This window comes from Watersipora subatra, chromosome 9 (genome assembly GCF_963576615.1).
Source record: "Watersipora subatra chromosome 9, tzWatSuba1.1, whole genome shotgun sequence".
Classification (NCBI taxonomy): Eukaryota; Metazoa; Bryozoa; class Gymnolaemata; order Cheilostomatida; family Watersiporidae; genus Watersipora; species Watersipora subatra.
The window spans coordinates 53,886,572-53,902,073 of record NC_088716.1 but is presented as its reverse complement, the minus strand read 5'-3'; the positions used below and the strand labels follow the sequence as shown (position 1 = coordinate 53,902,073).

Below are 15,502 nucleotides of genomic sequence, written 5' to 3'. Positions count from 1 at the left end.
GGGAGCGAGGAGGAGAAAGGAAAAGAAGAAAAAAAAGAGAGAAAAGCAAAAAAGGAGGAATGGAAGAGAGCACAAAATGGGAGTATAGACCGAAAGAGATAATAACATTGCAGTTCCTCACACGGTTTCCTATTGAGTTTTTATTCAACTTGAAGTTAGCCAACTTCTCAATGTTGGGCAGTTATCTTAATAATCCATCTGGAGCACAGAGACAACTCGAGCTAGACTCCTCCCAACCTACCCCGTTTCCCCATCATAGGGAAATAATAGGCTAGAGATGGAGTGCGCAACTGCATTCTATTTTTTGCCACCCCATCATAGTGACTTTCATATACATAATCAGGCTAAGTATAACCTTTTCAAGACATTCAAAAATTACTTATTTTACATTTACCTGCAGGATATTTTTGAAGACAGGATTTTCAGAAGCCCGTGTATCTGTGACACGTATCTCCTGAGATACTAAGTCTATGTCTTTGCTCTGGTTCGAGTAGGATACAAAGGCTAGTTTAGAAGTGATGAAGTCAAGTCTTGCTAAAGATACAGCGGGCTTTACAAGAGTTGCATGCTCATGGAGTAGCTCTATGGTCACATTGTGCAAATTTATGGATATGTCTAGTCCTGTCCACACCTGAAATTAATAGAAAATTTAATTAAGGAATAAGTATTTATAACAGGTGATTGTCTCATGCAGACGTTAGAGTGAAAGGACAACATTTTTCTAATGATAGCATGTGAGAAACTAAACCTTTTAAAAGTAAATAAAAGTGTCTAAAATATAATTTTCTGGCAGCCTGCAGTAAATCTATATCAATAAACCACACTTTGTCATTGTGGGTCTGTCTGTGTGTCTGTACGAGTGTCCATTAGGCTATGATGCATTTCCATACTTTTTGGTTGATTTAATCCAAACTTCACACGTATATGCTCCGTGTTCAGGTTGCAAAAATATTTGGTTTCAAAACTGAATCTGGTTTCTGAAAAGCAACCTCTAAAACTCCCACCTGTCGACTAGCCGAGTACATATGATAGAAATCTTGCGCATTCCCATTTTAACTCTAGTAATGGCTACAACTAGAGTTATCTACATGGCCATTCACAGTTCTAGTAACTTTTGTTCTTAGCTTGTGCTTCTGAGAATGGTAAAGCTAAGCATAGTATTCACAAGTTTAAATTATCTCATCTCTTAAAACATATTTGCAACATCTGCACGTTGTCAAACTGTCAAATGTCCAGAGAAAGGCATTAGCTTTCATTGAAGACATTGTGGAGCATATGTTAAATACAGCCAAAATTGCATGAATAAAGAGTGTGAGACTAACGTTTCCAGAAAGAATAGTCTGAATGTGCGGGAGTTGTTTGGCAACCCGCTGTAAGTCTTGAAGTTCTTCACCAAGATTCTGGTCTAAAACTGCCCTGACCAGCTTGTATTGTTCAACATCCAAATGGCAGTAAACAGAGGAGAGGGCCCCTTTAACTGCCATCTCTGGGCTCGAGTGGTTCAAATCATTGTCCAAGTTACGCTCGACAATTAAGTCCAAAACGCATCTATAAAACAATATTGGTAAAATGTCAGACTAGGTAAAAGTTATCAGCTCAGTACACACAACTCCATTTGTAATAACATGAGCTGGCCTTCTAATAAAAAACTTCCAATCCTTTGTTTTTCGTGACGTCATTTTATTGTTGTCAGCCATCTTTATAGACAACTTTTATCGTTAAAAACACGAAGCTTTTGCAATGGATTTTTGAAAACGATGTTGTTTGCAATTTTTTATTATAGTATCAAAACAACACAAAAAAATATTACTAAATAAAAGAATAACGATCGTTTTCTACAAATATGGCGGCTTTTTTGTGAGCGAACGCATGTGCAAACGGCTTGATGGCATAAAAAAACTTCCAATAGATTATAAAAACAATTCTAACGAATGGTAAAGAATTAAGCCTGCAGTATAGTTCTTAGTATGCAATAAAAATGTAAAATAATTTTTCACGGTTTTTACCATCAACTCTTGGATATGTCAACATAAATACATGATACTTTAGGTAGCTGAGAAATAGAATATAACAAAATAATATGAAATTATTTTATACTATTTCTTTTCACAGCTATATTTTATATTGCCATATGCTATATTATTTTATAATTATATTAATAACCATCTTAACCTAGATTTCTTTGTATCTCATTACCGATCATTGAAGACAGGGTAACACAACCTACAGCAGAGTAGTGCTGCACGATAAAACGATATTGCTTGATAGGTGTCGATTTTGTGTGGAACGATTTCATTTTGGGGCGGTTTGTAAGCCGATTCTGTAATCGAGTATATCCACGTTTTCGATATCATGTCAAGACAATAAATAGCTGTGTTTAATTGGCAGAACCAACATTGATTATCGCCGGCTTTCGTGACTCAATACCAGCACAGCACGATATTTATAAATTTATACACGATTATCGCCCTCTTATTTCTGCTTTTTGGTGAAATGACACGATAATCTATATCAAGAGAGCATAACTCCAAAGTTTTGACACTGCTCGATATAGATAACTCATAGGGCCGATACATTGTTTTGGCACGTGGTGTCACATCGCACAGCACTACAGCAGAGCCAGTATAAGCTAAAGCATCAGGTTGTAAGTACAACCAGGAACCACATTGCCGTTATATGATTGCGTGAGCCTGCACTAGTTATAGCTGGTACTTGTAACAGCTATAAACCATGCCATTTACCTTTCTTTTAGGGGATGATTACGATCCATCACAAAATAGTAATCTTTTAACAGTATATCGCTGTCATTTTCAAGGTCAGAGACAGGGATACTTGCGCCCTCAATTCTTCTCGCTGAATAGAGATCCATATCTGTCAGCCTAACGGACATGACATCTAGAAGGCAAGACTGGCTTTTATGCTCTACAGCAGCTTCCAAGCTCTGTCCCGGTGCACAGTAGAGACTAGATGTCATCGGATCTGATAAGACATATAGGTACAGTAGAGACTAGATGTCATCACATCTGATAAGACATATACGTACAGTAGAGACTAGATGTCATCGGATCTGATAAGACATATAGGTACAGTAGAGACTAGATGTCGTCGGATCTGATAAGATATATAGGTACAGTAGAGACTAGATGTCATCACATCTGATAAGACATATAGGTACAGTAGAGACTAGATGTCATCGGATCTGATAAGACATATAGGTACAGTAGAGACTAGATGTCATCACATCTGATAAGACATATACGTACAGTAGAGGCTAGATGTCATCAGATCTAATAAGACATATACGTACAGTAGAGACTAGATGTCATTAAATCTAACAGGAAAGGCTAAGCAATGGATATTAGATGCAATAATTGGATCTAATAATATAGCAATCTCTCTGCAACAAGTTTTCACAAATGAAACATGCGCAATCTTAGCAAACATGGTTATTTTCTCAGAACGTAAAACATATAAGACTATAAATTCACGCATAACATCATTATATTCTATGTTCTTAAGAAGGCAAGAAAACCCTCTAGGTAATCGGAGAGAAAATCTTGGTGATGGCAGCTTATACAATTAATAATAGTAGTCAAATAACACATACAATGCTAGCAGTTACTTATGTCATAATATATCCAAAAAATTAAAATCATTCATCATTTGGATATAAATTCAAAGATTCAAGTACTTCGTGTGATGCATGGTGTGATCGATTGGTATCCAAACCATACAAGAGTTAAAAGGTGACTAATATAAAATCAATTACGATCAGTTCTAACTTCTTGATATGTTAAATGGCAATGCTAACAATGAATCTGATTGAGCATTATATATACCAAAAAAACCTCTAATTGAACGCCCCCTCAATTCGAACGTCACCTCTATTTGACGTTATCTCTATTTGAACGCCGCCTCCAATTGACCGCCACTATAGAAGGGTTAAAAAATAGAGCGTTATGGCGTTCAATTGAAGGTTTTACGGTAGTTCTGAAGGCTAACAACATGCAGCCTAATTTTTTGAAACCAAATCTTTGAGAAACTGTAAAATATAGTTCACATATAAGATGAAATTTTAGATAAGTGCAAAACTGAAGGCAGACAGGAATGACTTTAGTCATGGATTTCCCTATGTGCTTGTGACTTTAGTATGCAGAGCCTGAGAGTACCAACCGTATGAGTATTCTGCAGAGCCGGATTGCGGCTTAGTCTTTTTCTCCTTCCCATAGTCTAGGGTGCCCTCTGAGCCAGCCCATAAGAACTGATTGGTTACTGACAGGTTGCCCAAATGCATCACAATCACCTTGAGCAACAGAAATCTCATTTTTGTCAACAACAATTCATTTTTGAGGTAATATCTGGCTACAATATTAAACAAAGGTGTGCATTCAATATAATCCATATGAGTTTTAACAACCGTAAACATTAAGAAGTTTAGTAATTTACAATTTTATCATATAATAAAAATAAATTTGAAATAAAGTTTTCGATTTTCAGGATCTGACTAATAAGATGCAATTTAGCTTATGCAAATCTTACCTCTTCAGACAAAGAGCTGCCAGGCAGTATAATTATTGGAGTGCCAGCTCTAATGTTCAGCTTTAATCTGGCGGAATGACCTGGTCCATCAGGTAGCTGTAATCGAATGACAGAATGAACAAAGAGTAGGTGGAGGATACAGTCTATAATATAAACAAATCGCTTTTGCTGCATAGTTTAAAGTATGTGTATCTGTTTATTGTTTACAAAGTAGTTGCCTAAGTAAGCACCTTCACCTTCCATCATATGAGAAGCAGAACTGCATAATATTCTTTTTTGAAACACACAGCCCTTATCTTTTAAATTGTTAGAAAACATGCTCGAACTTACTGAGTGGGCACAACTGCTACAACCTGGTACGAAAATAATGACCATAGGCATGGTCTGATAAGGTTTTATTTGACTTAATAGCCTGTGATAGCAACTGACTACTAGGGGCAGTTGTTGTATCTACTACTAGAGGTACTGCTGTAAATCACCATGGGCAGCTCTGGTGTGCTCTCAAGTGTCCTGAAGATCTTCGTTACAAACTTGCCTAGAATCGGCTATCATGTGACCTATTGACCTCTGTTACCTGCTGGCCAAAACCGTATAGCTTCGCAGAGTCCCACAACCAACGGAAGTGTATATGGGAGCTCACTCGTCTCCAAACAAACAGGCCAAACCTACTATTTTAAATGCGTTATACTGGAGAGGCCGCAACATTAACCAACAAAAATTACTCCCATTGGCAGTCGTTTTAAAATTGATTGTTGTATCATAAACCATTTGAGAGAGGACAAAATTCCCTACAAAAAGCTACTAATAACTTTTTTGCGAAAACGTAAAGTAAATGCAAAAAAGAGAGGTAGGTATTGAGAGCGAGGTATGAATATTCCATTAGAGATCGGTATGCCGATCGGGTTTGTTTGGAAACAGGCGTTTTTGTTTCTGGTTTTTGTCGCAAAACTCTGTGAAGCTATACAGCTCTGCTGTTGGCCAACAGCTGCTCCCATGTGACCTATTAACCTCTGTTACCTGCTGGCCAACAGCTGCTGCTCTCATGTGACCGATGCTGTCATGATAGTCAAGGAAGTCTTGCAAAAAGTTCAGGATCTCAATCGGGAATCTCTTGGTGAAGGTGTAGATCACGGAAGACATCTGAAGGTCAACAGAGATATCAAAGTCTCTCTCCAGCATTTCATCAGGCACATCATGTCTGTAGGAAATAACCACAATTCAAGCAAAACTCATGAATTTATAGCAAGAACTACTTTACCCTTGCAATTAACATAAAGTACAGAAGTACTTTGTGCCGCCAATGGTGAGACTATAAGCTATAGGAAACTTGATTGAACTCAGATGCAACTTGTTAGAAAAATAATATCCTACAATGACCAAAATATATGAACATGGCTCAAGTATACAAGTGTGTACAGGAAATGAGAGGTGATTAGTAACGCACGCCTAAAACTTACTTAAAAACATTGAATTTGAGGGCAGAGCTATCGGTTGAGTCTGCAGACGAGGATCCAGCTTGAGTAGTGAACTTACAACTGTGCAAGCAGCCATGTGGAGACAGGTCATCCAAGCAAAGGGACCCAAGCACACCTGCATAGAAATTATTAAAAGTAACTCCATGTTGATGCATACGCTCTGGTTGTCGTATTATATCTGCTGTAGGATATCGTGAGGGAGATTTAAGAGAAAAGCGAATAAACCTACGGTGCACATTTATAACTTTCGAATTACCCAATGATCTAATCAGTAGTCTATAAAAGAAACACAAGAAGAAGAGAAAATGCAAAGAGAAAAATAAAAATGGGAAATAAAAAGGAGACAAAAACGAAAAGAGAAAAATGGAACAGAAAAAGAGAAGCAAAAATAAACAAGGGAAAAAAGAGAGGAGACAAAGAGTAAAGAACAAAAGAGAAAGGAAGATAGAGGCTTCCCACCTGAGAAACGAGTAGCCTGTTGTTGTTTGATGATATCCACTTGAATATTATTGATGTTAGCTCGAGCCAAGTCATAGCACTTCTTAACAAATACTACAGAGAAACTTTTCACTGATAACTTGGCTTTCATTCCTTCAGCTACAAAATCGATGACATATCTAGCGTTAGTTGAAAAAGTATTCATAAAGCAAACTATCTTAAATCCTGCCCTTCAACTGAAACTAATGGAAAACTTTTTCAGAGATTAAGAAATAATAAGTAAGACTCACTGGGTGGCTGACTCCTCAGCACAGTGTTAACTTCATGCTGTTCTTCAGGAGTAAACACTTTAGCGCCGAGTCCAAAAAAATCAAGAACCATTACCCAGGTCTCCTGGTTAACGACCAGTTCAAGGCTGTTGAAATCGATATCCACCTCAGTGTTTATCTGCAACATATTTATGATTCACATTACGGTTTCCCTTTTTGCAGTTTCATCTACATCTCGCTACAGTCCCACTTTCATCCAGCTAGAGTCCCTTTTTTTGCTTACAATCCTAACTTCACCCCCCAACAAATTCCACTGTCATACAGCCCACGACCAAAGAATTTCCTCCTAGAAATTCCACTGTCATACAGCCCACGACCAAAGTGATATTGGAAAAAGTGATATCGCTACAGTCCCACTTATCATACATCATATGAATATCATATGATATGATAATATCACTTATCATACACTTATGAATACTTAAGGGCTGTATCACCGCCTTAACCCTGTTACAGCCCCACCCTAATCCTGCAATAGTACCCTCTTCATCCTGCTACTCAAAGTGAATGCACACTAATGACCTCAAATTTGAACAACTATTTTGCTAATGACTGTTACAAATCACTGTTACCTACTAACCCTTCACACCTACAATATACTGTATATCTTAGCTACCCACATTCTCTCTCATGATATATTTGTTACTACCCATTGACATTTTCAGCCGCTGTGGATTACGACATCAACATGTAAAACACATCTACTTACACTTCTATCAAATATGCCCACTAGCATATACAGTCAAACATGGATAACTCGAACTTCAAGGGACCGAGCAAAAGTGTTCGAATTATCAGAGCGTTCAAGTTATCAGAGCACTGTCACAAGTCCATATATTTACTTATTTATTAGTAGATACATGTACATATACAAACTATAATATAAATCAAAAGCACAAATGGCTTGTTTCAAATTAAATGCTTCTAATGTAAAGTTTAAAACGTTTTCATGAAAAAGTATAAAGATTTTTCTATCACTTGAGATTGGTTTGTTGTTTGAGGTGATGTTATTGCCAGGATGTTTTTCAGATTGACATTGGCAAAACTTGATCGTTGTTGAAATGCTCAAAAGAAAAGACATTTTTTTCTTTTGGGGTTTTACCCACGATCAATTTTGCCGTTTTTTCTTGAAGTTTATGCAGATTACCTTACTTTACCTGGGATTCGTTAAGAGCAACACTCCGAGGCAGTTCAATTAGAAGTTTTACGAGGTTTTACGGTACATTCTATATCACTCACGCTTTTTTAATAGATACTTATTGAATGTACACACGTATTCTGTGTTTAGGTCAAACGATGAATAGTTTTTTGTAGCTCAGACAACGTATACGTTTAATTACAAAAATTTTTAAGACGTTTTAAACATTCAACATTCCGACGTTGATTCAACACGGAATCAACGTCAGAAAACTATTCACCACGGGCTAGCCGGGTCACGCACTCAAGAATTTTCGCCACGCACATACAAAACAACATGCGATTTTTGTTTTGTATGTGCGTGGCGAAAATCCTTGCGCGTGTGACCCGGCTAGCCCGTGCTATTCATCGTATCGCAGTATAAATCAAATTTCACCAAACTTTTAGAAAAGTCGTTGACAAAAATATTTTGCCGATGGTGGTAATAACGACGCTTATGAATTACGAAAAGATGAAGTTTACCTCTATGGCTTTGAATAAAGTGATTTTCTAAAGCGATAACAACCGTTTCGGTAGCCGTTGGGCAAAAAAACAGTTCGAATTAACAGTGTTGAGTTCGAGTTATCTATAGCAATTTATCATTACGTGGGAACGGACCAAAGGAAATGTTCGAATTAACCATGTGTTCGAGCTATCCGTGGACGAGTTATCCATGTTTGACTGTATATACATCCTTTTCTCAATGACCAAATAGCAATTTGTGACTTACGCTGCCATGCTGTGTAGAAAAGCTGGGTATAGACTTGTCAATCAGTGTGATTGTTACAGTGACTAGGTTACCAACAGAGTCATCAACCGGCATGGCTTGCTCATTTCTAGGAGTAGATGGTGGAGTAGCGGGTGAGATGTTGTCAGTTTCCATCCACACTGGTCTGCAGTGAACACGTTCAAATGGGTTAAGATTGCATCTGTTTTAAAAGGTGAAAGCAAACTCTTCAATGACAATAAAAATGCTATCAGTAGCTGCCCTGGTATTTGGAGAGATTTCAACGACAGCAAGGATCAGACGTACAGTGTGTTACAATACCCACCCGCACACAAAAATTTTAATGTTAAAACAATAAAAGTGGACTAGTATTCCATTTTGTTAGTATGAAAGCTAAGCTTCATACTTCACTTCATATATAGTGAAAAACACTGTTTGCCGACTTGCTACTTTATGAGTTGGTGTGAAGGCACATAAAAACTTAAACTCAAATTACCAAACTCTGTTTCATTGGTAGAACACGACAATTGGGCTCCATAAGAACCTGACTATGAGAGCGCTTAAGTTAGTGAGACCCTCAATAATGCTAGCTTCCCCTTGCTCAGCCAGGAATACCCTGAATAAGAGGTATCATTAAACAACTTTCTGTAAACTTATACGGAATCGGTAATTCCCAAGCACTACCACACACTTTTTTTACTAAACCTGATAAAGTCTAGAGAGTTGTGCAACAGTAGGCCATGGACAGGTTGCGTAGACAATCTGTGATTATGAGTCTTAAATTAAAAACAGACAAGGATTGAAAAAGCAAGATCAAACAGATTCATTATGACGCTACAAAAAACTGTGCTCCTTCCTGTAGAATCAAACAGTAAATTAGAAATTAATAAAAATAACAACAATAATAATAGGAATAATAAAACTGAAACATACTTAATGCAGTGACTTGAGATGGACAAAGGATGTGACACTGAAAAATCATGGTCATATAGCTTGCGTTTCCTAGATTTTATTAACGTGCCGGGTAGAGACGTAGACACAAACTTTGGCATGGCTTCCCTCTGATGGGACTTGTTTAAAGAGAGAGCTAAATAACGATGCTTCGAGTCTTCTGGCTACAAAACAAAATGATAAAATGTATCACTTCCTGTTGATATAGAAGGACAGAATGATAGAACGTATCACTTCCTGTTGATATAGAAAGACAGAGTGATAGAATATATCACTTCCTGTTTTTATAGAAGGAACAGAATGATACAACATATCACTTCCTGTTGATATAGAAGGAACAGAATGATAGAACCCATCACTTCCTGTTGATTTAAAAGGACAGAGTGATAGAAAATATCACTTCCTGTTTTTATAGAAGGAACAGAATGATAGAACATATCACTTCCTGTTGATATAGAAGGAACAGAATGATAGCACATATCACTTCCTGTTGATATAGAAGGGACAGAATGATAGAACATATCACTTCCTGTTGACATAGAAGGAACAACCAGCAACCTAATTTATACTTATTCACTCAAGTGTCGTAACTGTTCCCTCATCTTGTTGTATTATTTTAGGCAAAACATTTGATTCTGCAAATAAAGTTGATAAAGCTGATAATAAAGTTGATAATAAAGTTGATAATAAAGTAGCCAAACCATAAAGAATTATAGATAATAATAATAATAAAGAATTATAGATAATAATAATAATAAAGAATTATGTTACTGCTAGAAAAATAGTATACACAATTTATGTGTAAATTCAAGTTAATTGACACACACCTGTAACAAATCCAGTGCGCTGAGTGAGCTTAACTGAAGTTTGAGAGAAGCGATGTAAGGATTTTTCTTCTCATATGCGAGAGACAACTCCTCCAACTGTAGCTTGATGATGCCTTCGGTCTCTGTCCCTCCTACAAGATGTAATACAATACCAAACATAAAAACAGCATGCAAGATTTGCTGATGCTGCTAAATTTTAGCCTGACATAGTATTATTAGGTCAACTTTACCTGTAAGTCTCTGGTCAGCTAAAACCCTAGCTTTACCTGTATGTCTCTAGCGGCCTAGCCATCCATACCTCTAGTTCCACCTGTACATCTCTGTTTATCTACACCTCTAACTTTACTTAAAATATCTGTTTATCTGCACTGTTAATTTTACCTGTAAGTCTTTGGTCATCAACGACTTTAAGATTACTTATATATATTTCTAGTGATTTGAATTTTTAGCATGACACAACTAAACAATTTGTCACACATTAAATGAAAGAAAATAGGAAAACAAAGCACTGGGTCTCTTACTTGTCACGTCGCCCAAAAACAATAACTTACAAAAACAAATGCTTTTTCCTGGGAACGAAATATAAAATGCTTCTATTTGTTATAAGTTATTACGAAAAAATGCCACCCTTGGTGTTATGACTACTATAAATCGACAAACAGGTGCAAGTGGTTTTTTATAGCCTGATTTCTATACATCTACCAAAATTCAGTTGGATGACATGTGGAAATGATAGGTAAAAAGAGAGGACATTTAAAGCTAACCAAGCTGGTCCTTGATGGCAACCGACACAATAGGTACGGTGAGTGCTGCTGACACATACAGCATGGCATCCGCAGAGTTGGAAGAAAGATGAGAAGTTGTACTCTCTTGTCCTTTCCCCGCATGCATTTTCATAGGATCACTACCAGAGTCATTGGTCGAGCTTGCAGTTTGTACTGCCTGCAGTAGCAGGTCATAAGCCTGACGTGACAGTGAAACCTGCACAGAAATGTAAAATATAAATCTGTCAGATGAACAATGAGAAGATTATTATTATTTTATTCTGTAAGGTGTAACTGTAAAGTTGTTTAGTAAAATCTTTCCACTCCACAATTAAGATTTTATTAAAAAAAACTTTCAGCCGAGAAAGCTCAACATGTTTAAAAGATAGTGCAACTAGGAGAACAACTACACAAATCGCACCAGCCAATAAACCATTGTCTGTTGAGACAAGACTGCAAGCAATTCAATTCACTGTACTCAATTACTGCATAACACAGAGCTAAGAATTAAGAAATACGCGGAATGCAAGTTACCTGGAGTGGATGTGGTACTTCTGCAGAGAGACTAACAGCTTTTCTACAAGTGTTCTCAGCGAATTCCTCTCCGCTGAGTTCTAAGTGAAAGTCTCCCCCATCTGAGGAAGTTTCTGTTTGGTTCTCCAGAATCTACAACAACTCATAGGTAGGGAACTTATTCTGGGTGAGAAGTGGAGAAACTTAGTACACATGTCTTATTGTGTTATTAATTGTGTAACAAACTGCAAATTTATGATTTCAACTAGCAAACTAAATCAAATGTTTTTCAGTGAGATGCAGCGGAGTAACATAAACACAGAGCAACATCTGAATGACTGTTACTCTTCTAGCTACAAGGTAAGCACCTGAGTGTTACGAGCCTACTTGACACTTCATTCTCATTTCCTACCTGTAAAAAAGAAAATAAGGCAAAAAACAGAAAAGTGCTACTACCTGGTTATGAATGATGGTCAGATTTATTCCTGCCTCCTCAACAATCACTTCCTGAGTGAAAGTGTCAATCTTGGGCGGGTCAACCTCCTTAGCTACCAGCTTTATATCTCTATGACAAATGGAAAATACTAAAATCACAGATTTGTCAAGTACGTTTGGTATTAAACAAATCGGAAAAGGGTAAATCGCAAATATTGACATAGGAATATTACAAGCTGCATAGGACTCACCTAATTCGTATATCAATGATATCTCTGGCAGTATATCTGGTAGGAGAATCAGACAGCTCTGTAGCATTAGAAATAACCATTCTACCTAGCTCTGCTACAAGCACCTGTGTAGACCTGTCACTACAAGGTAGCACAAGTAGCGGTGCATCCAAGGTCACATCCAATTCCATGTCACAGAGAGGAGCTGCAACACATGGTGTACAAATGTTTTAAATCTAGGATTAAAATACTTGTCGAGGGGCGACATTGGCAGAAGCTATGTGCCTCAGCATACAATGCATGGAAGAACATCTATGCAACTATATGTAGCGGTAAGAGATCAAAACATCAGCAACATTGACAGAGGCTACGTGCTTCAGTAAGCATGACATGCCATGCCATCTGTGCAACTATATGTAACAAGAGAGAAGAGCAAACATCAGCAACGCTTAAATAAAAAATTACACAAAAAATGATTTTTTTCGTCTGATCTTCCTTCCAACAGCAATATAAAATGTGAACACTGCTCTCATGACACGTGTGCACTGTGTCGAAAGACTTATCTGTGACATATTGTATTGCAAAGCTATAATCAATGATATAAACAAAACAAGCTCCTATTTAAATTGTGCAGAATGTAGTAAAACTTTAACATTTAAACTTTCTACAATTGTCAGGATCAATACTTTATACTTAATATAAATAGACAGAAGCTATGCACACTGATTGGTTAGCTGGTAATTATCTTCTCTCAAATGATGCATAAAACATCTTCATATCTGAGTCCTCCAAAGACATTGAGGTTTACCTGATATGGCATTGCTAGAACTTGTTTACTTGGTGTAACAATCCTAGCCCTATGTTTACCTGGTGTGGCATTGTTAGTATTTGGCTTGACGAAGAACTCGGCCACCTCACTAGCGGCATGTCTTATTCTTTGCTTCGCATTCTCGATGTACTCTAAAAGAAATATTTTAACGCCACATTTGGGGTAAAGAATCAAGACAAAATATTATAAGTAGAGAGCAAAAAATGAGAAATAATGACATAATTTGCTAGCCCACTCCTCTGTTGGTATCTTTCCTGCAATATTTCAAGAGAGTCTCCAGTAAAATTTTCTTGCCAAAAGAGATAATTTTACGTTACGTAAGATATATTTCAGAGTTTGAAACTATTTGATTGAACAAGATAAGCAGAAAGATTTTTCATATACTTGTTGCTAGTAGTTAGTAACACAAACAAAAATTGGTCAAAGGATATGTCAGTGATGGAATGACCGGTCAAGCTAAGCTTCATCAAAGGATATGTCAGTGATGGAATGACCAGTCAAGCTAAGCTTCATCAAAGGATATGTCAGTGATGGAATGACCAGTCAAGCTAAGCTTCATCAAAGGATATGTCAGTGATGGAATGACCGGTCAAGCTAAGCTTCATCAAAGGATATGTCAGTGATGGAATGACCAGTCAAGCTAAGCTTCATCAAAGGATATGTCAGTGATGGAATGACCCATCAAGCTAAGCTTCACACAAGTTTTATACTTCTAAATTCAACTGAGATAACCTAATATGCAGACCGCTGATAGACTTGATCTGATTTTTATATGACCAAGTATTAAGTAGTCTTAGACAGGCAATAACCCTGCAGAGGAAAATGCAATAATCTGCATCAAGTAACTCTGACTGCTAAATCAAATGTAAAAAGTCTATAATAGCCAATAATATTAACTTCTAAAATTTAATATTGACAACTTCATACACATTTTAAACCAATAGCAAAGCTTACCGCCATCAGTATATGATACACAGTGATACAAGACACAAGATATACATATATATATATATATATATATATATATATATATATATATATATATATATATATATATATGTATATGTATCAATGAAAGGTAATGTAGTTGCCTGCCACTTGCCATTAGTCTGGTACATTGCCAATGGTAACTTTGAGTAAGCTTACTAATGAGAGCTAACTACTTGCTCTCACGGTAGAGCAAGCATAAAATCACGTTGTGCCGTAACGGAGAGCGGTAGCATATTTTAACCCACATAGCGGCATATATCACCCAAAGAATCCATCGATCTCGCGTAGCTAAATTGATAAGGCATTTGTCTGACAAGCGGGAGGCTCTGAGATCAAATCTTCTGTGATAAGGATTCTTCATTCCAATATTTTAATAGCTATAGCCGGAGAAACTGAACTACACTCAGACTTTAAGATTTATATACATAATATTATATAAATTTCATTCAAATAATATACATATATAAACTTTAGTCAAAAATCATCTAATTGATATATATATATATATAGGCTATGTGTATATATAAAATTGGACAATTTTTGACTAAAAAATTTTCACAACAGCTACAGCGTTGTTTCGAGCGTGGTGCTCGTCAGGCTGATGAGCGCCACACGCGAAACAACGTTGTAACTGCTGCGAAAATTTTTTAGTCAAAAATCGCCTATTTTTATATACTAAACTCGCAGAGTTTAGAGTTGTCTTCTTAACTTAATTTTTTTGAAACAACGTAGATATATTTTTCATTTTGACTTGACTGGTGAACACGGAATTGTTTACATCTATTGAGTAACAAAGATACAAGCATATATACTCAACAAGGTTTCACAACTCCATTTTTAAAACTCTCATCTGGTATGTAGCTAATGAGCAAGAGAGCAGGCAGTAAAGCTAGACATATTCTACTAGATCAAGGTGAATAAAGAGAGGGGAAACTTACCGTGAAAGAGGCTGACAGATCTGTAGAGATCTGAGAGAAACCTGGGTACATGGATGTACTGTATGGAGCCAATTCCAAGTTTCACGTTGTCTTTACCTGGCACATCGCATGCCTTTTTATACATCATGTGAAATGCTTTTTTTTCTTCTAGAGCAGTCAAATCCCCAATGCAGGTCTGAGAAAGAAAGATGGCAAATCTCAGAAGGTGAGGGCACAATCTAATATGGAAAGATAAATGTGTTCGTCAAAAGAAAAAAAATTTCCGCAAAAAATGATTACTATGTACTTAATAAACCTTGGAAGCAATAAAAAAGGTAGTTGGTATTTAATGTTTATACCAC

At 36.8% G+C, this 15,502-nt stretch overlaps 3 protein-coding genes across 3 annotated transcripts in view; all 3 read right to left on the bottom strand.

The window, feature by feature from the left end:
- Positions 1-5,583, bottom strand: part of LOC137405221 (intermembrane lipid transfer protein VPS13D-like) — a 55,907-nt gene extending 50,324 nt beyond the window's left edge. Inside the window, exons 1-6 of the mRNA XM_068091450.1 lie at positions 5,557-5,583; positions 4,540-4,635; positions 4,174-4,303; positions 2,742-2,979; positions 1,323-1,548; positions 395-631 (exon numbers count right to left, since the gene is read on the bottom strand). Of these exons, the coding sequence (XP_067947551.1) occupies positions 395-631; positions 1,323-1,548; positions 2,742-2,979; positions 4,174-4,303; positions 4,540-4,635; positions 5,557-5,583 (954 nt within the window). The remainder of the gene's footprint in view (positions 1-394; positions 632-1,322; positions 1,549-2,741; positions 2,980-4,173; positions 4,304-4,539; positions 4,636-5,556) is intronic.
- An 83-nt stretch (positions 5,584-5,666) lies between these two features.
- LOC137405220 (intermembrane lipid transfer protein VPS13D-like) lies at positions 5,667-8,840 on the bottom strand. The gene is made up of 5 exons (XM_068091449.1): positions 8,688-8,840; positions 6,743-6,899; positions 6,474-6,611; positions 6,001-6,129; positions 5,667-5,740 (listed from the first exon to the last, which is right to left on the bottom strand). The coding sequence occupies exons 1-5, from the start codon at positions 8,838-8,840 to the stop codon at positions 5,667-5,669; spliced, it is 651 nt and encodes a 216-aa protein (XP_067947550.1).
- Positions 8,841-9,191: 351 nt separating this feature from the next.
- LOC137405219 (intermembrane lipid transfer protein Vps13D-like) lies at positions 9,192-15,294 on the bottom strand. Its single transcript, XM_068091448.1, has 9 exons — positions 15,162-15,294; positions 13,272-13,364; positions 12,426-12,609; positions 12,196-12,304; positions 11,761-11,892; positions 11,227-11,443; positions 10,463-10,593; positions 9,618-9,799; positions 9,192-9,300 (listed from the first exon to the last, which is right to left on the bottom strand). Exons 1-9 carry the CDS (start codon positions 15,286-15,288, stop codon positions 9,192-9,194), a joined length of 1,284 nt encoding a protein of 427 aa, XP_067947549.1. The 5' UTR covers positions 15,289-15,294.
- Between the last annotated feature and the right edge of the window lie 208 nt (positions 15,295-15,502).